Here is a 26,041-nt window from a genome sequence, read left to right on the forward strand (position 1 = left end):
GGGGAAGCGCGAGGCAGCTTCTTTCCCGAATGGTCCCCGGCACTTCTTGGAGGGGGGAAAAAAAAATGTTACACCGTCATCACGTCAGATGAGGTGTTTACTATTAATGTAGCTTATCACAGAATCGATTAGTTTAGAAAAGGCCTCTGAGATTATCAAGTCCAACCTATGAGCAAACACCACCCTGTCAACCAGAGCACGCACCGAGCCCAGGCTCTCACTGAACACCTCAGGGACGGTGACTTCACCGCCTCCCGGGCAGCCCATTCCAATGTCTGATCTCCTTCAACCTGAAGGAATTCCTCCCATCGTTCAACCCTGTCGCAGCCGAGACAGCAACCTCTCATCCTGTCGGGGTCTTTCCCCCAGGCAACCACTGACAGCAAGGCTCCTTTCAGGCAGTTGTTGAAGACGTTTCCAAGTTCAAACCTCTTCAAACCCAGACAGGTATCCCTTGCCCTGTGTTTTCTGATTCTTGAGGCTCTTCTGTGACACTTTTAGAAGTTAAAAGGTTGTAACTGAACTGTTGTCCCTTAACAGCACTTGAGGCTGAGACCTTCATATTATTGTTATAACTACAGTTGCCAGCTCTATCTCATTATTGAAAAAACCTGCCAGCGTATACCCACACAAATGTATGACAATACAGATTTAAAACAGCACCACACATAATAGAGATTGCCAGGATCCACGTAAAAAAATGTATTTTTTAATAACATATAAATAAGTACAGTTAACTCTTACATTTCTTAGATAATATGACAAAACCATTTTACAGAAAAAAATTCTTGGAAAAAAAATTCACCTGCTCAAGAGGCCAGCGCAAATGGGCTCCAACTTCATGGTTCTGGGCAATACCAAGACCACACAGGATTCTAGTATAAATAGCAGACAGTGGATGTTCAGCAGTGTCATTCTCACTGGTTCAAAGCTATACTACAGAAGCCACAGGTGCACTGGCTGAACGGGTACAAGATCTGATTAGTCCAGAAAAATCTTCAAACTGTGTAATAAGCTTGTTGCTGAACCACAGGCATTTGTGCTTTGCATTTGGTAAACCAAGTGCTGATAATTCAACCATCTGCTGTTCACATGTCTTGACTAACGTTTTACACCACACTCTGAACAGACTTGGTGGCAAAATAACTTTGTGGTATTTTACTTCAGTTTATTACAGTCCTCTAAGAATCATGAGAGACATCACAGAGAGTCACTGTTTTGGCAGAAAAGCCAGTAAGAGAAAAATCAAGTCAGAAAAACGTTGCCTTCCAAAATGGCCTATGATGCCACTTCAACAGTGATAATTTCACACTTTCCAGTATCTTGATCTGTGCAGGTAACGTGCAAGGACCCATCCCTAGATAAAAGAGAGAGTTACGTTTAGGATTATCTCAACACAATACTTACTATGTTACTGCATGTGCCAGAGATGATAAACAACAGTCCTCACACAGGAAAGGATGATAGATCTGCATCAAAATATCCAGGGACAAACATGCTTCAACACAGATGAAATTGATTTATGAAGTTAAGTTTAATTTAGTCATTGGTTTTATACCTTTATACTTCTTGTCCTTAAAGCATCTATCTTCTCTACATATGCTGAAATAGATCTAAGAACACATTTAAATATTGCAACTCAACTTATTTTTTACAGGTTTGTAAACAGAATATGTGGTAATATTATTCAAAATATTCCTTGTGAGAACTGAGTACCAGCAGTGGATTGATAAACATGTCCTGTCATAGCATGAGAACATGACTTTTAAAGTGTAAGTAGCCTTTAAATTCCAAGGATCTCCTTCAACAAGGAAAACCTTTATTGTCAAAATCCAAGACTTAAGAAATATTGAGCCCTACTTCAGCTAGGCATACAGTCATACAAAATATTTTCATACAAATAGATGTTCTCTACTAAACTTCCTCTCCCTTTTACACCTAAATACGCCTTAAACCTCCTTCCAAATAATGCCGTTTTTCTGCATGACAGAGTTCTATCTATAATCCCCAAAATGTTTTCCTTATCAGTGCTCAGTATATAAATCTGTGTATGACAAACAAGCCATTTTAGGTGAGGTCTATTGATAGGCATTAATACACCTGATAGCTAACATAAGAAAATTAAGTATTTTGAACCTTAAATAGCAAGTAGAAATTTCTTGTGGCATTTTTTCTCTGTTTAACAACCCTGCCTCTGAAAGGACAGAGCCGCTGTAAATTCTACAATCCTTCATAACTAAGGAAGACCAAACCTCCTTCAGTTTTTACCAAGAGTGTGGGCATTCAGCAAAGCTACCCAACCCACTTCCAGAGAAAGTCTGAGATCCTGTCTGCTCTCACGCATGGCCAAACTGATCAACGGTTCACAAGTTGCTAAAAATAATCTACACAATTGTATTAAGCTTTGTTTCTTTAAGAATCAAACAATGACAGCACCAAAGGTACTGCAGAAAACCCACATTTCTACAGAACTTACCCCTGCTAGGACTGTACAGCCCTGTGACAAAAGAAATGCTGAGATTTCTCAAAAAAAAAAAAAAAAAAAAAAAAAAAAAAAAAAAAGAAATACTATGTAACAGGAGTCAAGAGTGTTTGAGTGTTTGTCAGAAGTGCGACATAGTGTAAACAGGAGAACAAGTGGTTTGGGTACCTTTTCATAGTGAGAACAGTTAGTATATCATGTAGGCCATCCTCCTTTTTATCTAAATCCTGGAGTACAATCTATTAAAAAAAAAATATAGGAAGTTTGATTATAGTAGGTTCCTCAAGTTCTTGTGCAGAAGTTCAGGGGAAGAGACATAACAGCTAAGATGTGAAAATTCATGCATTTTAGCTATTTGCACTATTGTTTTTGTGTTTTGGTTCAGAATCTATCCTTGAGATAGCTGAAGTACCTATCACTCCCACAGTGTCCTTTAGAATCAGTACTGTAATTATTAGGTAACATCCCTTCCCTATCCCTTTAAAGATATTTGGGCAGAATTAAGGTGGAATAACAATCATCTTAAATATTCCATCAATTTCAGATACATCGTCCCCTTCCCTGATGCTTTCCAAGGAAAGCACATCACAACTGTTTCAAAAAAGCTGAGCTCTCTCTGTAGTTTGATTCCTAAAAAACTTTAAACCCCCACTTGATTAAATAATTCCATCTTACCACTGTGATAAATCAAATTCAATATTTACTAAAAGATCCTGTCCAATCTAGGAAGATCAAAAAGCAATCAATACATTAGCTATGCCATTTCATTAATCAGTCTTATTTTCAAAATCTTCAACGATCTGTGTACAACTGGAATAACTGGTAAAATCTCTCATCCCAGGTGATCTTATTACAGTAGTGCCACATGTCAAATTCTGTCAGCCATTTAGGGCTTCAAAAGGGAAACTTCAGTACTTTACAAAGTAGTTCAGTATTTTTCATGTCCAGCAGAACAATTAAAAGATCAATACCAAAGAGATGCATGTCACTGTAATGCATCTAACAACAAGTTTTGGTATTGGTGGAATTGATTTCCATTTTTTTTCCAGGTGGCTGTTGTTGAAGGTACACAGAAGTGTGCAAATACTCACCTGTGCAAATTTTTCCTCTTCATTCATGGGACTCTTCCCCAATGACTCGTACAGCTCAAGGCACACAGAGGAAATATTTCCAGGAGCATGCAGGGTGTGCTGCCTTCGAGCCGGCAATGGTGTCCCTGATGGAAATAGCACTGTGAATTTGTCAGCCCCTGACTCGTCTACTCCCTTAAAAAAAAAGAAAAAAATAAATAGTTCATGTTTTTCTTTAAGTGCTTCATTGACCTGGAAGTGTTACAACAATGCTCCACAAGAAAAGAAATCCGAGCTTCATTCCCTCTGTCACATTTACCATCACAGCAAGTAAAAACCTCAACATTCCTACAAATGAGAAGTCTAGCTACTACAACATAGGAAAGATACAATCTATCTCCCCTTAAAAATCAAATTTTCCTGTCAATTTTTTTTGTCAATAAACCTAAGTTACCATGTACTGCTGATCTATAGCAAATCTGTAGAAGTAATAAACCAATGCTGTTTTCTAACATCAATCATACATCATCAGTGTTACATACGCACTGCAGCAGTAAGACTTTCTAATATTCTAATTTTAGCCTTACCTTAAGAAGAATATCTTTGGCAGAACACTCAATGAGTGCATCTTCTTCTAATAAGGTACTCTCTTTCCCTAGCAGAATTCCTGCCTCTATGGCTGCACCAATGGGAATAACTTCATCCGGAGGAATTGAATTCAGTAATTCCACAGTTGGGAAAATATCTTTGATCAGCTGCTGTAGTTTTGGGATTCGAGCAGACCCACCACAAAGAACTACCTGGAAAACACATCATAATAATTTCAAATCTTTAGTCTGTGAAATAAAACAGACAGGTCACACCCCGCAGTGCAAAAATGCGAACTGCTCTGGGATATTTTATCATCTGCAGTTGTTGGAATAAAAATTGATGTAATCTTTGGTTGACTTGATACTTTTGCTTTTGAAATTAAAGGAAATATGATGTCTTTGAAAAGTTTCTCTTACAGCAAGAATCACCTAAATAAAATAACACCTTGAAAATTGAAAAATTCATCACCAAAATAACATCAGGTTCAAAGGGACTTCCAGAGGTAATCTAGTCCAACCTCCTGGCCAGACCAGGCACAGTTACAACAGGATGCTCAGGACCTTTCATCCACAGATACATATTCCACAGACTCTGTAGGCCCTTAATTCAGCATCTGATTTCCCTCATACTACACATTCCTTTCCTGGAATCTAAAATTTCCCCATGTTGTAATTTGTGCTGCTTGCCACTCACCCTTCCATCATGCACCTGTAGGAAGGAGCAAGTCAGGTTTTATCCCTAAATCCAAGTCTTACCATAGAGACTTCGTTGAAATCAGCCAGATCTGGAAATAAAGCTAATTCCTACTTTTACTCATGTAAAACATAACTCTGAGGTTATTTATTTTTACATTTAAAGTGTTCCACTGCCCTCCATCCAAAGCACTAAAGCCTGAAAGGCCAAGCAAAAACCACGGCCACCAGAAAACAAAAGCTGTTCTTCAAACAGTGGCCTGGGATACTTCATTGTCCATTAGAGAACCTGAGATGTGACACGATTAAGAGTCTGAAACAGCATTAAGTGTCTTTGAAAGCACCAGGCAGCTTCAGCTGCAGACCTGATGACCCAATTCTATCAGCAAAGAATGCAGCATCATTTGCCAAGCACATGCACAAACGGGGTGAGATGAATTTCCTCTCTTACACCAAGGCAAGAGAGACATGAATTAAACAACTGTCTGCTGCCTTGCTCACCGTCTTTGGGATTAAACCACTCCCTGGTTTGGCACCTCCTGCAGTTTTTATGCCAGCAAGGAGGAGGACAAGTGGACACTTAGTGATCTGTTCAACTTTAAGTCAAAACTTTGCCTTTCTTCAGAAGTCTCAGCAAACCCTGTCCAAAGTTGAATGAAGGCAGAACAAAGCCCAGAGACTGAACTTAAGGAAGGTACTCCTCAGCTTGAATTTGGGCAGAGTTACACAAACACACCAAATGGAGACAAATCCTCCCCACCTACTCAATATGCAGCAGCAAAAACACACAACTGAATGTGACTCTACCTTATACTTAACTTTAAATACCTGAAATGAAAGTAAATACAGCAATTCTAAAGACCCTGAATCTACAGACTTTGTTGGATCCCAGTCAAAACTGCTTAAATATATCATGAAATAATCTCAGTCTGCAAGGAAAACAGGCCTCATAAGCGTTGTTCTTGTGGAAACGTCCTACATGATTTCTATTATTACCTTATTAATATCATCTGCTGTAAATCCAACTTGCTGCAAGAGCTTTTTAATTGCTTCTACACATTTACTAAAAAGTGAAGAACAGATAAGTTCAAACCTGGCCCTAAAAGAGAAAAATAAAACATTCAAAAAGGATCATGTCATCCATTAGAGCCAAGTACCTGAAATGGAAGAACAATATTTTTAGAATATACTTTAGTTCTTCAGCTGCTACTACAGGATTTTAAAAAAGTCTTATTTTCCCATTATTAATCTTCAAGCAATTTTGCTGTTGTGAAGTAGCTGTGCTATTAGTTCCATCAACCACACCTACACAAATTTACATTCATTCTTCAGTGTACTCCAGAGGAAAAAAAAACCCCAGTATTGTGCTGACAACACCAGTATTACTGCCTTGACTCAGATAAAAATAAATAAAGAAAAATCCTGGAACTGCTTCATGATCTTTAAAATGAATACAAAGACTCAATTTTTAGGGGCAAATCAAGCAGTGTCCTGATTTTCACACAGGGAACAGATTAAGCAATTTAAAAAACAAACTTGTGCTTGCTTTTGTCTCTTTCAAGGCTGCAAAGGAAGTTCTACTCTGCATGAATACAACAAATCAAAGTCTACAACACTAATCCACAGGATTGGCATCTGATCCAAATGGAGCTGACCCCATTTATACAGTATTGCTTCTCACACTTTTGAACCTGCTGTGCCTTATTTGAGCAGCTCCAACTGCTGAAGTTCTGGAATGGAAAAGTCTGATTCATTTTGCTAAAGCTGCTGCTACCTAGAAGAGCAATCAAAGTGAGCTAAAAATCTCACTAAGAGATCATTCCAGAGGAAAAGAGACTGAATAGGTCACAGCAATAGGAACAAAAAGACAGAAAATATCTTTCTAGACCAGATCTCACTGAGAAGCAACATCAAGACTTCCAGGATTCCTACCATTCTGGATCTCATTTAGATGAAGAGTCCACAAACCATCTTTTCTGTAAGGAAAGTACAATAAAAATAATAAGGGGACATAAACAGCCACCTTGATTCATTACAGTATCTACTCCCCTCTGATCAACAACCAAACTCTGAAGATGGGGTCTCCTTGTGCCTTTTTTGCATTTCATTTTCTAACCATCAGGTCAACACTGTTAGTGTGACTGCCCTGACCACTACAGATTGCAGCATAACAGAACCATCAACATGAAACAGCAGTTTGCCTTCAATCTTACTTCCTTCTCTAAAATAAACACCATCAGAAATCAAAGCTTACTGAATGAACATCCACAATACCACCTAGAAAGACTTCAGTAGCTTCAAGATCTACCTTACCTGGACACATTGCAATCAAAGTCCAATCCATCATACAGTGAATCTACAAAACAGTTTGCACTTCCCAGGGTTGATAAAGAGTGTTTTGCAATATCAGCACTGTTCATTAACTTCATCATGGCTCTGGGATTTCCTCTAATATCATGTTTACAAGACCTGTATTTAAAAATAAAAAGATGATACCAGTTAAAAAAGACAGGAATTGGACTGGTAACTCTTTCTGAAAGGAAAAACAGGTTAGAGCTCTTGCATTTTTTTTTTTTTTTTGCTAAACATTTTACCACTAACTACAATGCCTCTACTTTTTTGTGTTTGCACACAACAGAGTCCACAGCTGAGCTCTTACAGTTTAACACTGACTTCAGGCAACATCCACCCAACTCAGACATTTCCCAGTCCTCCTCCTCCCAGGCATTCCCCTGACTTCCTCCTCTTTGGGGCAGTCGGCCCCAAACAACTGACTGCTCCTCCAGCATCATCTTTACTTGAACCATTTCACTAACAGAGATTCTGCTAGTTTTTTTGTTTTAAGCAAGCACCATATAATGAAGAGCCTGTCCTAACAGCAACATGCTTGGAATTCAAATCTTACCTCTGAAATTCAGAAGCTAAGTGTTGTGCTAGAGCTTCTGTGAAGCAAACTCCACCGATGCTGTCATCTGTGTTTGTAGCAAGTACACGATATATTCCACTGTTTACTTCTATGACTGTGATAGAAAGTGATGTTCCACCCAGTTTATAAACCAGCACATTGCTGCCACATTAAAAAAATATTGAAAAGAGCATTAATTTTGACACACTGTCAAAAGATTACCACCATGTATTGATGGTTTTAATCAGACAAGAAGTATATGAGAATTGTAAAGAAACACCAAACAAGAACAAAAAAGTTCAAACTGACAGCAGTCTTCAGTATTTGGAAAGTGAATTATCTGTATATTCATAAAGACAACCATCTACTGAACCCAGGAACTCTGCTTTAGTTCTTCCAGCCCATGTAAAATGATCCCATCTCTCATGATTAAAACCAGCTATGCCAAAATATGTTTCAAAAGGAATGCATTTTTCTTCAAGCCAATCAGCTTATTAAACAGAAAGTTGGAAACTGGGGACAAATCTTTAGAGACAATTCTCAAAATATAAAGACCAAAGCAAAGGGATTTAATACACTTCAAAATTACAACTTTTAAATGCTTATTGTCTTGATTGAGAGAAAAAAGGAAAATATGCCTCATGCTAAGGCAACACAGCACTTCCTCATTTACGATTTCTACAGCAGCTTAAAAAGAACTAAAATATTAAGATTTTACCTTTTCCCAGTGGGTGAATCTTGGCCAATTCCATAAGCAAGGAGAGCTGCAGACGGTTCATGAATTAATCTCATAACATTGAACCCAGCAGCTGCAGCTGCTTCCCTGTAATGAGCCATAACAGCATTTCATTTTACTTTAATGCTCTCACTATAGTCACACACTATTAGGATTTCACCTGAAGTACATATGCCACCTAATCAGACCTTGTTTACAGCATGGTATTAACAAAACTGAGTGACTGGACAAGACAGGTACCAAGAAGGTCAGTTGCTATTGTGCTCTTCAGATAATTGGATCTGCTGTGTGCTCTCTGTCAAATAAAATACTGGTCTATGAGATTACACAACCCATAAAAACTGCAAAATACCCCACAACTACACCCCACCCTAAATCAAACTTGGTAATTTATCTTCACGTGTGGCATTCAAAGTCCTTGATACATCATTTCAACAGGCAACAAAGATAATTTACCATGCCTCACTTGCAACACTTGACTTACAAGTTTTCTGACCAACATTTAGATGTGCTTTTATTTCTTTCATGACAATTAAACATAAGGGCTTCTACATATCAGAAAGCAAAAACAGATGCTGCCATTTATGCTCAGCTTTATGCACACTTATGTTTTCCTACTGAGGAACTGTTTGAGCAAAAGTATTTCCAAACATCATTTCAAAGTAGAAAACTGGTGTTTATTCCAAGTCTACATTCTGACAAAGCAGGCCTCAAGATGCCAAGTAGCACCACTCTGGGGAGTAAGAAGGGCAGGGAGGGGAAATTATGGAGGAGGGTGAGAAACTATTTGCATTTCAAAGGGGTCACTGAAGATCCTGATCTGAAATGAGGTTCTATCCTTGATGAAATTGAAATTTCCCCTCACTTCAGTGATTCAGAATTTCCTTTTGGTCACATCAGCAAATTCAATTAAAAGTTTCTCCACTCAGGATTAAATCTCTTGCTTTCATATTTCCCCTGTTTAAATAACATCCCAATATCTTGACTGACAGTCACAAGCTGAAGTCCAGCAGCAGAATTCCCACTGCTGACCTTCCAGACCATCTGCTTTAGGCATATAAAATAACAGAAAAACCTCAATGCTCTTACCCAAGGGCATTTTTCTGATTCTCTCCAAAATCAAATGGTACAGTGACAACAACATCGTTCACATCTGAACCCAAGGCAGACTGGGCAGTCTCTGTTTAGAAACACAGACAGAGCATGGTGAGTAAAAACAAGCAAGAAAAAATATATGACATCTTAAAAATAAAAGGACAGCTTAAAAAGATAAAACATGTCAATGAATTTAATTTGTATATACCTTTCATTTTACTGAAAATTAGTTTTGCCACATCTTCTGGGTTAATAAGTTTGTTATCTATTTCATACTGAAGTTTCCCATTCTTCTCAATCATCTGTAAGCAAAACCAACACACCTTTGTCAGATAGTAATTTTGTTAGTTACAAAAAGTAATGTTCCATATAGGCTCTGTTTAAAGTAAAAAGCACCAGACTATGTAAACACTCTGCATTAGTATTCTACTACAAGGGAATAAACACTTTCATCATGCTTATCAAAGACTCATAGCATGTAACAGACACAACAGAGACATTTAAAAATTTAAAGAGTCCAGACTTTCCCTTCTATTAAGTTTTCCTGAGTACAAAAGCAAAGTTTAGAACAAAAGTACACTCCTGGTTATATTCCATGAGAAAAAACCCAGCTATTTATAAAATCACACCACTATGAACAGTCAAAACCCAGGGGAAAACTCACTCTTTTGTTACTGATGTATTTTACAGGATAATTTTTCTCCCTTTTTGCAAAATTTTCTAGCAACAAGGACAGTATTACACAATTAAATACTGAGATTAAATCAACTGGTTAGAGATGTTAATCACAAGGTGCTGCAACTTTTACCAGTATCTTTTACCAGCTCTAAGAAAAACCACAGTGCCACCACCTAAATATATTAGGGTCATCCCTTCTGAGAATGGCCAAGAAGTAAATAATTTTCTGTTGGAACTAATTATATTATGCTGGCAGACCCCAGACCATGGTTATCTACTGGATAAAACCAGAAACATTCCACATAGCAGCAAAGGGACATCATATGATGAGAATTGATCACTACAGAGCACCTGGTATGGCCCAAACAATAACAAAGAAAGCATAAAATTATACAAATTATCATACTTACAGAGCATTTGCTTTCTGCAATATATTTCTTTGCCTGAGGGTCATCAGAGCTGCCCATAAAAATTCAAAATAACAAAATAAATCATGCATTCAAGGTTAATTGCACAAATATCAGCAGCTTGCTGATATTCCTTTTAACATCTCCAACACATCAAGCTATACTTGAACCAAAAATTCCTATTTTCCCCTCTACAGATACATTTATGGAGTAAAGAAAATCCAACAGTCCTGACTTCTCCCAAAACTTATGATCAAAAAAATACCTTATAATTATGGAAAAGGAAAGCCAAAACCCAACACATTGTCTTAACCTGCTATGAACATTATAAAATATTTCAGTGAAGTTCTGCATCTGAGAAGTGCTAAGAAATACACCAGAATGGGCAACATCTTGTCAGCTCCTGTCAATGAAAGGGCTGTAACACACAGCTTGGTCATCACTGAAAAGTTAAACCACAGTGGATTTTACATAAGAGCAATCAGGTGACAAAAAAATCAGTTAAGACACTTAAGTATGTATGAAAAGCATATATGCAACTATGTATTTCACAAATTTATTTTCACAGACAAGTTCAGACCTAAAACACATTTTTTCTTCTCTAGTTCTCTATTTTCAGAAGCACCTCTTCGCTGCTGGGAGAAAACGCAGGCTAAGAAGCTCACAGTACCACCCTGGTCTTGGAGAATGTGTCCCTGCCCATGGCGGGGGGGTTGGAAGAGAGGTAATCATTAAAATCCCTTCCAAACAAGTTCAGTGACTCTATGATAACAGAATGCTTTTTTAAGAGATACCTTCAGCATTAGCGCTGAGACGTGAAAACAGCTTTAAACGGGAACAATTTCCCCGTTTATATGATTTTTTGATATCAGAATGATTTTTTTAAGAGATGCCTTAAGCATTAGCGCTGAGACGTGAAAACAGCTTTAAAAGGGAACAATTTCTCACCGCCCCTTCCACGCCCATTCTCTTACCTTCTCCCAAGGATCTGCTTTACTTTCACTACAGTGTTTGAAATATTTCTTATCCTACTTTGCTTCGCAGCTAAGCCAACAACCTGAACCGAAAACAAAGGACAAGAAGGAAGGAAAAGCTGAGTAGCGGACAGGGACCCCTCCCTTCCCCCTCCGCACCGCGGCCTCACCTCCTCGCTCTCCGAGAACGCCACGACCGCGGGAGTCACTCTGTCCCCGGCGTCGTTGGCGACCACGTCGGCGCGGCCATCCTGGGGAGAGAGACAGGAGAGAGGCAGGGCCGTGAGCCTGCGGGGGTTTCACGGCCGAGGGGAGCCGCGGGCGGCCCGGGCTCACCTTGTACACGGCGGCGCACGCACAGGTGGCGCCCAGGTGCACCCCGATGGCCGCCATCGCCCCCTCCCGCCCCGGCGTGCCCCGCGCGGGGCCGCTCCCGGCCAATCCCGCGCCGCGCTGCGCCGTCCCCGGCGGAGCAGCCAATGAGAAAAAGCAGAGCGAGCTGCGTCACCGCGCATAGCAACGGGGCAGACTGCGCGCGCGAGGCGCGCGGGTTGTGGCGGGCCGCTGGGGCGGCTCCGTGAGGGCTTCTTAAACCTGGGACAGCGGGCGGCGGGAAAATGGGAGTTAACGTGTTAAAGAACTAGAAAATGGAGAAATCAAAACGGAGAGTCGCCATCAAAGTGGGGAAAACACCAAGTGTGCCTGTGGTTTATGTCCGTGGTGCCTCTCGCGGTTTAGTTGCTGGCGGTGAAGCACATGGAGGTTGAAATTCACAGAATCACAGAACCTTTTCCAGCCTTTTCCGTTGGGTTGAAAGAGACCTCTGAGATCACCGAGTCCAGCCTGTGGCTGAACACCTCTCTGCCAACCAGACCAGGGCGCTGAGTGCCGTGTCCAGACCTTCCTTAGGCATTTCCAGGGATGGCGACTCTGGCCAATCCACTGTCTAATCACCGTTTCTGTGAAGAAATTCCTCCTAATTGTGAAAAGCACGTTCACTCTCCTGTGAAAATGTAAAAAGTTTAATAAAGGACAACAGGAGAGAAGGACCATAGAGCGAAGGTTATCATGGCTGGGTGCACCTTGGCGCTTATCTTCGGAGATACCCCTTAAATACTTTTTCCTTTACACCCCCCTGTTGCATATTCAAAGACTTTTATGCATAGTAAACTTTTTCCCAAACTAGTTTATGTGTTCCAATAATTATTTAGCGTATCTCCTCCTTGCGTCCACCTTTTTAGAGCATGTATATTCCTTGGTTGTGGTTTTAGTCCTTTTTATCATCATCTTCAGAGTTGGCCCCGGCCCACATTATCTTCAGACAGTGAGTGCTGATCGTTGGCTGATGTGTACAGGTGTCCTCATTATATGTTCATTGGCTATTATCCCATCCAAGCAGACATTTTAACACAACCATACTTATATCAGCTATTTCGCTACTGTGTCTAAGCTTAATTAACATCAGAAATAAAAGCTGTATTTTTATAACAAAGTTACTTTAACACCATACATATAGAACCCATTTTAATATTTGTGAAAAGTCAATATTAGAATAGGTATCGATAACATAATGTCCAACCTTCCTATATTACAGAAATATCTCTGTATCTAGTGCTGCAGGTTGAGCTGGAGTGCTGGTTTTCCATCGTCTAACAAGGCATGACCAATGCCTGAAAGCAAAGCTCAGTGTCTCATAATGTTACACTGCTGTTGGAGAAATTAATTCTCAATGCCACAGGACAGGGAAGAAAAAAAAAAAGATCTCTAATTCACACAGAAATTCATCCTGGCCAGAGCAGTGTGCCGACAGCTCCCCAGGTTTTGTGTGACCCCATAAAAGGAACTGCAAAGTTATCACAGGACAGGCCAGGCCACCTCACATTTGCAACCTCACACTGCCCAAGTGATAGCACTTGTGTAGGTTTGGGTGCTCATTTGCATCTTATTTCCATAGAGTCTAAATGCCCCTCTGGGCCATCTCTCTACATTGCTCTGAAACAAAGATTGTTCTTGTTGTGCTTTGTAAATGATATATTGAAGGCCAAAGGAATGGACTCAGACCACATAGAGGTGAAAGGTGTCACTTGGAGTCTCAAAGGAATTGTCTATCCCACAACAGATCCCACATTCTTAAGGTTCATAAGTCATGGGACAATCTTCCTTTGGGTAACTGAGCTTGCTGAAGGTGCCCAAAGTCGAGCTCAGATGCCAGCAGTCCATGCTCCAGAGCTGATGGCAGCATGACAAAGGCAAAGCTTATACAGCTGGAAACAATCCCTTTGGAGAATGTCCAAATTGTAACTCCTTTCTGTCTTCTCTTGTAAATGGAGGAACGAAAAGAGAAAAAGGTTAGAAGTGGGCAGGAGAGAGCTGTGTGGACTGGAAAAAGGTATTGTAGAAGAGGGGGAAGTGGGGGTGGCTCCCTATGATGCTTTTGGCAAAGAGAAGGGAGTCTGGGAAGAGACACAGAAGATGTGAGGGTAGTAGAGAACATAGGCCCCAATACAGAAAACAAAGTATTTTCCGTGTGCTTTCCTCAAAATCCTAATACTGGTTGCATCATTTGTGTTAATATACTGGTATTTAGAACCCAAGCCAGAAGGTGTAATCTGTGCATAACAAAGTGCTTGTGGCCACCCTGGTAACAACCCCAACACAGCTAAGCACACCCAGAGTTATTTTCCAATTGTTATGCCATAGATATGTCCATATGGACACACAGAAGTTATGCTTATCTTAACCAAAGCAATTAATGTTCCTGCCATGTATAGGCAAACCTGAATGATACCAGAGAAGAAATTCCTTGGCAGAGGTTTGTGGTGGCAAGTGTTGTTTGCTGAGGAGTGAAAAGTCCTTCTCTGTCTGTGCCTTTCCTATGTTTTTGGGAATTGTTCTTATCTAATGGGAAGTTCAGAAGCTGCACTGAGCTGGAGTGAGCTGATAGATGGGGCAACAACCCACCTCTAAATAAAAAGTGGAAGCAGCAGCCTGAGTTTGGAATTTGATCTTGCACACCTCTGTGAGAGCTATTTCTCTGGGGCAGGAAGAAGAGAAACACCCAGCCACAGTCTGATTGGAGTGCTGCACATTTCCAGGCACCTACATCCAACAAACACCCACCATGTATCAAACTCAGCTCAGAATTAGACAGGTACTCTGATGAAACCCCTCAGTATTATTTCCCAGCTGAAAAAGCAGTAGCACAAACCTTTCACAGTGTCAGAGCTGTCCCTTCTCCTCTGGGCTATGGCATATCTCTCAGCCATCCTAAAACCAGAGCAGCCTTATATCCTCATATATAACACAAATCAGTCCTCTTTCAATTTAAAACCATCACCCCTTGCAACAGGCCTTGCTAAAAACTCTGTCCCCATCTTTCTCACTGGCTACCTTTAATGCCTTTAAGGTGGAAGCAAGTGTCTCTATCGAACAAGGATTGTTTTGCAGCTGGGAAATAGTACATACTATAAAATGTCCCTTGGGGTGAGGAAAGAGGGATGAGAGGACTTCTTTTAATTATCTTGTGTGTGTTCTGACTTAATTCTCAGAAAATTAAACTTCAAGGAGACAAGATGGCAGCTCCAAGACTGTGGCCTGATCTGTGGCAGCTCCAAGATTGTGATCATCTCTGGCCTGAGGATGGGAGCAGGGTCAGCTCAGTGGTCAGGATTTTTGGGAGAACTTTGTGAGATTCTGGTTGTGGGGGACCTGGACAGAAATCCTCTGTGTGGCACTTAGCCTGAGCTTTGAAAACAGCTCCTTCCCCAAGACAGAGGTGTAAGACTACAAAATCTTACTGCAGGTACTGTCATCTCTGTTAGTAAACTTCCATTTCCCTCACTTTGTATAAAAGGAGGCTTTTCAATCTCATTGCCTAAATTCCCCAGAGTGATTACACCATCCTTATTCACTGCAGTTCTTATTTTGGGCACACATAGTGTTGGGGGGATCTGTCTGTATATCACTTCTGAAGCTTCTGGGCTTTGGTGGAGGCTGTAGCTATTTCTGGCTTTGCTCTAACATTTGCCACCCATTACTAAAAAGTCACTTAATGAAACTGATTTCAGTACCCCTTCTAAAAAATATATACCCACAGTATATAAATGGTAGGGAAGAAGCAAGCTCAGTTAGTGGGCCAGATTAGTTAAATACTTATCTTACTGTATAATAAGTGGAACAAAATATTTTTATGGGTCGAAGGTTGGGGCTGACTGCTGTGGAGTCTTCCTTCAGCTGACCAAAAAAAAGAAGTATATAGAAAGCTTGGCGGGCAAACCCCTTGCAGGGCTGCTCTCAGCGCCTGTAGGTGGCAGAACTGCCGCATGAAAACACAGCTTTCAATTTACAGCATTCAGTCTTCAGGATGGCAGCAAAGTTGAAGCCACATTAATTTTCTTTTACTCACACCAGAGTGCTTATTAGAGAGTATCCCAAGGTTGGTTTATATTTTAGAGGACATAGAGCATAGTAAACATCTCTGATTTGGATTGTAAAACAAGAATGGTAGTTTTCTTTCTTATTTTGAAAAACCTTAGGGTGCTTTCAAAATAAACCACCCTTTTTTTTGCATTCCACATGACAAACATGAGTCACAAAGTAGGAAAAACTTTATTTTCTTACAACCTGAAACAACCAAACTGTACCTGGGGCATTGATGAGTGCTCCTTGAATGAGCTGCTCACCCACACTGAAGCATCCCAAGGGAATCTGCTGATGACTCCACTGAAAACAATGTTGTCCTGAAAACAGGAAGCCCTTTCAGGTCACTCTGGTACATTTCTTCTCTGCTGCCACTCAGCCAATTGTGAATTATTGTTCACAGGGGCAAGGAGGTATTGAAGGCCAATTAAACACAGCAAACACACTTCAAGGCTGGAACAGAGAACTGGGACAAGTCACCTTTGACAAGGCTTTGTTGAAATTTGGCTATTAGGGAAATCAAACTTGTATGAATTACTGCAGAGTAAATACAAGCACATGCCACAGATAATTGCATGTACATTTGGTGTTAATAAAACAAAAAAATATGCAATATTCTCATTGCCACTTGGGGAATTGCTATTGACTGTGCTGGGCAGTGTCATCTTTGGGCACATCTGGTATGATCAAAGTTGGCTGAACAACTTCATTACTCTTATCAAGCCTGAGAACTTTCAAACATGCATACCAGGGTTTTTTTCCCCCCAGTAAAAGAGGAAATCTGCATACTTTGTCCTTTTTCCTTTCTTGTCCTTTTTCCAGTTTTTCCATCTCTTAAATGATGCCAAGTTCACTCTGCAGGAATCTTGAAAGACTTTAATAATGGATAGGAAGTGTGTTGACATCATTGGCTGGAGGATGCTCTGTAAATGCAAAATGTTATGGTTAATAATGCAGATCTAAGTTGTGACACAAATTACAATGTATGCCATGAGGCAAGCTCAGAGATTTCAAAGCAGACTTCATGATAGAATATGCCTGAAATTCACTTTTGTGCTCTCAGTGGAAAACCTTGTGTACATTGAGCCCTTCCATGAAGTTCATACTCTGCAGGGTGAGGTGGCTACAAAAGGAGGAAAGGAAATGGCCTCAAGTTGTGTCAGGGAAGGTTTAGATTATAATTAGATATTAGGAACAAAATGCTGAAAGGGAGGTCAGGCATTGGAATCACCATCCCTGGAAGTTTTCAGAAGGTGTGTGGGGTGTGTCACTTGGGGTCATGGTGAGCACAGTGGTGCTGGGGTAAAGGTTGGCCTCAATGTTCTTAGAGGCCTTTTCCAACTTGAACAGTTCCATGATTCTATGAAAACTGAGCAATGTTTAAACCAGCAGTTTAAGAAAAGATGACTACCACAATAGGTTGAGATCAGCATTAGATTTGATAGTGGTTAATGAAGGCAAAGAATGGATTTAGGCATGAGGGTGCAAGCTAGAAACGAGGAGTTCATTCTGTGCACTGTCAGAGATTTACCATTTAAGCCATTTAATTTTGCTGTTCCCTGAGTTGTTAATTTGAAAATAAAAAAACCCAAATGAACAAATAAACAGGAACATAATTTTCCTTCCTCCCAAGGGTGTTCTGAGGATAACCACATTAATTAGTTGCCTGCTTAGAGGTGAGTGTAATACGATGGAGTAGCTAGAACACAGCTCTTATCTCTGCTGACCAGTCCTGGGCAGTATCATGTCAACTAAATTGATTTTCACAGAAGATGATTAAATGCAATTAAATGTCCATGTTAAAACCAACACTAAGATTAGCTTTACTGAACTGAGATCAAAGTGGTGATAGATTTTGAGCTCCTTTTATTAAAAAAAATAAAAAGTGTTAATAGGATTCATGCAGAGCTGACAGAACTACTTGCTTTCCCACAATTCAACTGCTATCTATAAAGCTCAAAGATGAAATTACAGTTCTTCTTTAAACTACAGAACAGTCATATATTTTTAAGTGTTAATGATCCCTGTCTTTAGCTAACTTGTTAATATTCCTTTAGTAATCTCTGCTGTTCATCTTAAGGTTTTTATTATTGTTGTATGTAAAGAATTTTTTACAGATTTTGCAATTCACTTAGAGAAATTTAGTTCTTGCTGTGGACATCATAGCTGATCAGCAGCTGTGGGGATGCAAAGGAAAAGAATGGCACCTGGAACCATTCTTCTTTGTTTGAAGTTCTGAGAAAGCCCTGGTTAAATGGCAGAATTTATGCTCAGAAAAACCTCTGTCCATCTGCACTCATGGGCATTAATTCAAATCCAGTAATGACAATAATAATGATAATTATGAATAACAGAGGACAGTCCTGTGGCCTGTGAGAAGCAGATTTGTGTGATTTGTGCTTCATTTTCAGCATATATGGCTGTGTGTTGTTGGACAGCCATTGAAATCAGTGGGCCTCTTTCCAGCAGCTTCTCTGGTCGTTGGCTGGGGCTCTAAACTGCCTATTACAGCAGGGGAAAATGAACAGAGCTGTTGGCAGCTCATCAGCTGATGACTGAATAGATACACTGAAATTCCCTTCCACCTTTACAGAGGAAGCTGGGAAAGGCCAAGGGTGCAGAGGAGGGAGCTGCTGTGCCACTGAACAAACAGCTGCACTTTTCCTGAGCAACAGCTTCAGGGCTTCCGAGGAATTCTGGACACCCAATGACTTTACTGGGTGATGCTCTGGTTTTAGTGACCTGGACCTAGAGGGCTGCCTCTGAAATAACTTCTGTGGAAAGCTCCATGTTCTTATGGAGACAAAACCAGTTCTCATTGCGGGCAGACCTGGGGCCCAGGCAGCTGGGACACATTACACCCTCTGATCCTACCTGCTGAGCCACGAGGCTGAGCAATCAGGCAGTTTGTTGCAAAATTTCTCCATGCTCTGATGTTAATCAGTTGTGCTGCAGGGACTCCTCACTTCTTTGGAAGTGGAAGGGAATCCTCAAAATCTTCACAGAAGAGCTGCTGCAGGAGACACACTGTTTTCTGTTTTCTGGCAGCTCACAGGGGACAAATCCCACTCCACAAAGCAGGGGGTTTTTTTAGGCCAACTTCAGCAGAGACATCTGCAGCACAAATCAATTGCATGGGTCTGTCCTTTGAAGAAAGATGTACACTGAATTGTCAGCTCTGTATTTCCCCAGTCTGCCTTTTGGAGATTTTCCTGGCCTGTTCTCATGCCCAGAGGTTATTCCTCTGCTGTTCAACCACAGAGCAAAAAGACAAAATATACTTGAAGAAATTACAGTAAACCAAGAGGAATTTCTTGGGGTGCAGAGAAACAGTGAATCAGTCTTGGCAGAAGATAAGCAGAGGTTTCTGTGGATAAGTCTCCTGCCTGTGCTGAAGAGGGCTTACCCACTATGGGTCCTGGTGGGACAGCCTAGGTGGGTAGAGCTGCAAGAGTCTCATTCCTGATTTAGAGCCACAGGTGGTCTCTTTGCCTTCTCTGTGCTGTAAAAGCTAGTAGAAAACTCCTTCTGCTTTTATGGGATGCATTCTACCATGAAGAGGAGAGCTTCCTTGCTGTATCACGTTACTCATTAATTCATTTAATTGTACATTCATTATGTCTGCTCATGTGACAGACTGACACAATCCAACGCTTACCTTCAGGATTTATTATCAGTGCAAATTCAAACAAAACATTGCTAAATAGAAACAACACCATTCAGTACCTCCTCAAAAATCCATTATTTTCACATTTACAACATCCATTATGAGCAGGTCTGGCACTTCTGTGCCTTTTGCTTTGCCATGTGTTTTACCCCATGGAAAAGGAAGTCCCATGATTTCAGCCAGTGGCTTGTGGCAATCAACATCCCTGGCATAATTGTACCTTTTATTTCCATGGGTTTCTAGAAATGTGCAAGCCTTCCCAGCTTTCAGCATCCTCTCCCAGAGATCTGTAGAAAGTATAAGGTGGCAGATGTTTTGATGAGCTTGGATAAGGTAGGTCAAGGATTTAAAGCAAGTTGCTGGGTTTTGGGGTCTCACTGTCACATTTGAGTACCTTCCTACAGACTGTTTCTGTTCTTCAGCCTTTCTAAACCCAAACAGAAAGGGAAATAAATAGTACTGTAGTCCCTTCCTCCCTTTTCTCATCTACTTACAGCTCAGGCCAGCAAAAGTTTGGGGCTTACACTTTCCTGCTAGCCAGAGCAGCCTTTGTTGGAGGCCTGTCTGGATGACTCATGGATGTGGATGGGCACTTTCCCAGCTCTGCAGTGAAGGAGGAGCAATGCTGACTCCTTCAGAGAGAGGTTGCTTGTTCAAGTTGAACAGCTGTGCACAAAGACTGCTGAGTTTTAAATAACTCAAAATAAGTGAAGGCTCTTCTCCCTCTTTTTGCTTTCTTTGTACACCAAACATTCGTGTTCCTCTTACCCAGACAGCTTTTCTTGGCAGACAGAAACTAAATACAGGACATAAACAGCCAGTCCCATGGACTGAACGAAACCTCATTTCCAGTGGCTTATGACTTTTGGATCTGCTGCGTTTTTCCTAGTAAAGTGCAGGGGCTGTCATGAGCTTTTCTCATAGCTGGGCACTTCTCGGATTCATTCTCCTGTGTGATTTTTCTGGTGGCTAATGAGACTTATTCTAAAGCCTTTCTCTCGAGGAAAGAAATGAGACCGAGGAAATGGTGCCATCCCCTCTAGAGATGTCATGGACTGGTAAAGCCTTGGTCCTTGGCTTTAAACACTTGGAGCTGCAGACAGATCACTGGAGGATACAGGACTAGAAGCCCATTTCATTTGGGATGCAACAACTGGTCTCCCTGACTGTGCAGCCATCTGTTACAGCAATTGCTTCGCAGCATTTACATAAACTGGGTGAATGTTTTGCTCTCCACAGCACAGAGGAGTTAAGAACAATTTGAAAACTCACATGCTGTCTAAAGCATCTCTCACATTCTTTCCTCTTGTGGAAAGGAAACTGGGTTTAAAACACACAGAGCTGTCCAGGAGGGTGAGAGAGGCTGAATGCTGGAAGCACTGACAGGCTGGGGAGAAGTCAGCAGGATCTGTATGGAGAAAGCAGAACTTGTTCCAAAGTGCCGGTGTGGAAAGCCCAGATCACACCGTGAGCTGACACTGGCATCCAGCCCATGCTGGTCACAAACGATGCCTTAAAGGGATGGATGGGATTTTTATCAGGAATTGCTTTTGTAGCACCCTAGCAGTACAAGGCATTTGTCAAACACCTTCAGAAAAGATTTCTAACAGACATACAATCATTAATTATTTACCTTGCAACAGGTGAGCAGAGGTCCCAATATGCCAAGACCTATACATAACACACACAACACGCACACAGAGGAACTGTTTTCCTACACTATTCTCTGAGGATGTGGTGTAAATAAAGCCACAGACAGAATCCATAAATAAATAAAAGGGCTCTGTCCTGTTACCAGTGAAGTCAAGGGTCTCTCACTGATGATACTGAGAGAAGAATTAGTCATAGGGTATTCCTGGAGCACATGGTACTAAGGAATAGAGATAGGTGAGGGGGGAAGTGAAACTCATGTGCCCTGGCTCAGCTGCCTGAAGCACAAGGTCCAGGTCAGAGCTAGCTCACACATGGCAGAAATGGGCATCTGAAGAAACACTTCCAACTCACCAGTTTTTGGTCTCCTGGCAGGTTCCCCACACTCAGAGTTCTCCCCTGCAAGTACAGCCTGGCATATACAGACCCTACCCTGTGCTCTCTATTGCTTTTTCTCTCTTTCAGCACAGGTAGGCAAGTGAGCAGCAATACAGATACAAATTGCAGCTGTTAGTCAGAAAATGCTAACCAAAACTAACCAGCCTAAAGCCTGTGTTGCTAGGAAACGATCTGCCTCTCACTATGCATCATTGCCATTTGCATGCATACACTCTCCTGATTTTCTTATTAATATTCCTCACCTCAGACACTGAAGAAATTTCCACTACAAGCTGGCACAGAATCCAGTCCTCTCCAGGTCCCCTAATGGTTTAATTTAACCTCAGACTGCTGATGCAAGTGTCTTCAGTTACTTAATTTTAGTCTGGCAGGAAAGTGACAGAATTCACACGCCCATATGCATGTGGCCATATGAAAACAGGGAAAGCTGAGCTTTGCAGGACACAGTGCTGCCTTCTGCTTTTCCAGCCTGTCCTGGAGGTTTCTTCCTTTCAGAGTTGCTCTTGACTTTTACATGCCTCAAGGAACTAACCTGCCTGCTTGTGATTGTTCCAACCATACCCAGAGGGAAACTCAGGCAAAAATAATTAATCCTGCTAAAATTATTTTTCTTAGGACAAGTACCTTTAACCTACAGTTTTATGTTAGTTCTAGCTCTCGATTTACTATATTGGAATTTAAGTCAATGTAGGTAAATCAATACCCAACTGCAGTGGAGATTAAGTTCGCCATTGATTTTAAGTGTGTGTGACACCGGTAGAGTTTGTCATTTACAAGCACAGGATTTATTGGTGTGAGGCAGCTTAAAATCTCTCTGGCCATGTTATACCAGCTCTGCTAAGATTTAGGCTGAGAGCTGGAGGGGGATTTCCAGTGGTACATTCCCAGTCTGCTGATGGTTGCTGATAAAACATGGTGTGTCACTGCTTCCCAGTGCAGTTCTACCAGAAAACTGCAGTTTAGCAAGAATCATGGCCTTTGTTTTTGTTTCAGTGTGTTTTCAGGTGAGTTCATTTAAAGCATGTCGTGATGCTGCCAGGATTAGGAAGGGGTTCTGCCTGCAGCACCAGCAGCAGCCACGGCAGGGCAAGGACAGCACAGACCAGCAGAAGTGGCCATCAGAGCACTCCTGCTGACACTGAGCAGCAGCCAGCAATCACATCATCTTATCATCTCACACGGAGATATTTGGTACTGGCTGCAGCTTCCACAGGCAGCTCCTTGGCCAAAAACCCATCTTGGCTTTCCTGGGAGGCTTTTGTCGTTTATTTTAGCAGTGAAGGAAGGAGGCAAATCCACAGGGTTCCTGTGGATTACCCTGTCCGTTGCATGTTACAGAATAAGGCAGAATCCTGGGGGAAAAGTGCCTTTTTTTCTGAAAAGGCACTGATTGCAGTGCACAAAGGACAAAATGAGTATTTCACCTAGCATCTGTAATCTTATAATGGATGGGAGAGTCAGTGTGGCATCAATATACATACATGTTCCCTTGTGAAGATTATTCCCTGATCACTAGGTCTTTGCTGCTTGGGAATGATTCTTGAACAAGCCTCTGTTTTCCTTTGCTTGTTGTCTTTGAAGCAGTTTACCACAAATACACAGCCAAATCCACTTAAAGCTACTATAAATGAAAGTTTGAGCTTTTTAGACCTACTCTAAATACATCTGTTCCCACATTGAATTATACTTTACCAAAATCTATAGATGTCCAAGGGTTTTGTCACAATCTTTAGATATCCAAGGGCTTTGCCACCTCACTTTACAAAACTAAACTTTCCAGAGGTTTTCAATAGAATTTGAGCTCTCAACTCTCTTATTGTTTTGGTGCTCTTCAAATTCCTTTCAATCAGGGATTCAAACAATGGAAAGCAACACAACCAGAAAATCCCACCACTCCATTCTGGAGTACTCAGCAGGACATTCTGCTTGTTTAAAGGGGTTATTGACACGTATGCAGGTAGGGCCAGTGAATTTAACTACAGAAAATATAGGTGCAGGAAGATCACCGGAAGATAATGGTACAAATCAGAAAAAGAAAGCAGAAGGCTTGTCGTACCTCAAAACTTCCTGTGGGAATGAGCAGAATCCCTTCAGATTCCACCAGAAAGAAATGTGCTATCTCTCATCCTGGACTGCTCTGCCCAGGCACTCTCATACTGAGAAAGGTGTGGGAGGCAGCAGGACAGGTTGTGACATGAGAGTTTAAGCCCTGATGGACAGGATCTGAGCTGGTCCCAAAGTCTGAGACTGGCAGCAGATCTGTAAACAGCAGGAAGAAACCTTCCTCTGGTAACTCGACCCATCCTGGAAAAAGTGAGACCTACTTTCTAATAGCTGGAGAAGTAGAGCAGAACAAGATGCAGTACTTAGGAAAGAAACTAGTTCATGCATTGGCAGCCCTTTCAACAGTTTTTTATTTCACAGTCAAACCCAACAGAAAAAGGGCTCTGATTGTAGCTGGTTAAATGCAACAGTAAAATTAGTAAAAAGCAGACTTCTAATATGTTACAAATTAATAAATGCCTAAAAGTTTACATCTGAACCATGGCAGCCTTGTCATGTCTGGAAACCCTGAACTTGAATCTCTTGACTGAGCAGACGTCTCTAGGGCCAGCTGGGGAGGCCCAGCTGGGCTGGGCAGATGTGCATCTCCTGGAGGTCCCATGTCACATCTGCCACAACTGGTGTCTCAGCCAAGAGGGTTTGAAATGTGTTGAGGTCACTGAATGGAGCCTGTCTTGTGTGGGTTTGCAGTGTTTTTCACTATCTCCTGTCACAGTGGAAAACACAAGACACATAAGTGGGTAATTATATATCTATATCTGTATCTATGTATCTAATTGTAAGTTATTTGGGTACATCTGCTTTAAAAAAAAAGTGGAAGACAAATTGCTCTTTCTCTATCATTGATGAACCAAGGATCTGCTTTACTCTTAATGTTACTTGCCTTTTGGTTGTGCCCTGTCACTGAAGTTAAGTCCATCCCTTCTACCTCTTTAAAATTTTCTATCACTTCATAAAAGAGCAGAGTATTACTCTGGGGATGTGGTCAAACACACCCTACCTAAACCTTCCTGTCTACCTGCATTTCCCTCCACGTACATTTGAATAAGATAGTCTGCATTTCCTATCCAAAACCACCATCTCTTTTTGCAGTGAGATATAAAACAATGTACAAAACACATAAATTTGGATTTAATTGACAAAGCATTTCAATACATGGATTTAATTGTGTTGCCTAAAGTTTGCAAACTTATTCTTGTGGTCAAGAATATATACATATACATACATAAAAATATAGGAAAATATTTAGGTCCTGTTCAAGACCTCTTTCTGCTCAGCTATGATTTATTTGCCTGTGGAATAGGCAGTCAGGTGTGCACCTAAGGATAGACTCAGAGTTGCCAGGAGTCAAATGAGCTCAGCAGAGCCTACACAATTCCCATCAGCCCATGGCTTGGTGTGAGTTCCTATGCAAAATTTCTTAGAGGGAAAGGCACTCAAGTTGCACACAGCGTTTAAGCAGCAGGTTTAAAATTTAAAAATTAGGAAGAAAAATATTCACTCTGAACAAAGCATGGAAGTGGGAATGTTTTGTGTACCAGGTGGGACTCCCTCATCCACTGAATTGGTGTAGAAATAGCTGCCATCAGCCCACGGCGTTCTGGAGCTGTCTCAGTCTGTGAATTGACATTTGCTGATGCCAGCAAACTCAGCAGCCCAAAAAGCTGTTTTTTCCCTACTGCTGAGACCACCATTCCATAGAGTCTGGCAGAGGAGGTGTCTTCTGTCTCCCAGCATGTCATGCCAAGAGAAAGCCTTTTGTCCATGCACAACAGAGGCAGTGGCAGAGCAGGAAGTTGGGAAACACTAACTGCTGTTGCTGGCAAGTGAGCCATAAAGGAGGAACCTGCCAGAAGGAGACAAGCTGGGATCTGACCTCCCTTTCTGTGCTCACAGCCAGTGTGGATAGGTGAAGCCATCTCCTGAAGGGAGCACTGGAGGGGGCTGAGCTGAGCAGAGCCAAGAGCTCCCTGGAAGTTAACTGCATTGTTAGTGCTGGGGCAGAGATCGGGGTCCGTGTCGGAAGCACGGACAATGCTTCCCCTCAGTCTTGCCACTGAGATTCCTGCCAGCTGGGCACCTGCCATGGATCTCAAAATGCAGCTATGAAATTGGTCACTATCCCAAATTCAATAATATCCTGGAGGATGGTGCTGAGCAGCTTTCAGGCCAAATTTGGCATCTTTTGTATTTGTTACAATCTGCCTTCTTA

General features: G+C 41.4%; 1 protein-coding gene across 3 annotated transcripts; it reads right to left on the reverse strand.

Annotated features, from left to right (window-relative positions):
* Positions 1–687: 687 nt before the first annotated feature.
* HSPA14 (heat shock protein family A (Hsp70) member 14) lies at positions 688–12,044 on the reverse strand. Of its 3 annotated transcripts, XM_021531059.2 has the most exons (14): positions 11,967–12,044; positions 11,801–11,881; positions 11,631–11,713; positions 10,660–10,708; positions 9,780–9,873; positions 9,566–9,656; positions 8,459–8,563; positions 7,741–7,902; positions 7,149–7,304; positions 5,832–5,934; positions 4,140–4,352; positions 3,574–3,747; positions 2,651–2,721; positions 688–1,357 (listed from the first exon to the last, which is right to left on the reverse strand). In XM_021531059.2, exons 1-14 carry the CDS (start codon positions 12,021–12,023, stop codon positions 1,279–1,281), a joined length of 1,518 nt encoding a protein of 505 aa, XP_021386734.1. In that variant the 5' UTR covers positions 12,024–12,044; the 3' UTR covers positions 688–1,278. The 3 variants fall into 3 exon arrangements, with proteins under 3 accessions (XP_021386734.1, XP_021386735.1, XP_077639797.1); XM_021531060.2 differs by lacking the exon at positions 2,651–2,721; XM_077783671.1 differs by lacking the exon at positions 11,631–11,713 and having other exon boundaries at positions 11,967–11,992.
* Positions 12,045–26,041: the final 13,997 nt, after the last annotated feature.

This window comes from Lonchura striata, chromosome 5, assembly GCF_046129695.1.
Source record: "Lonchura striata isolate bLonStr1 chromosome 5, bLonStr1.mat, whole genome shotgun sequence".
In the NCBI taxonomy this organism is placed as follows: Eukaryota; Metazoa; Chordata; class Aves; order Passeriformes; family Estrildidae; genus Lonchura; species Lonchura striata.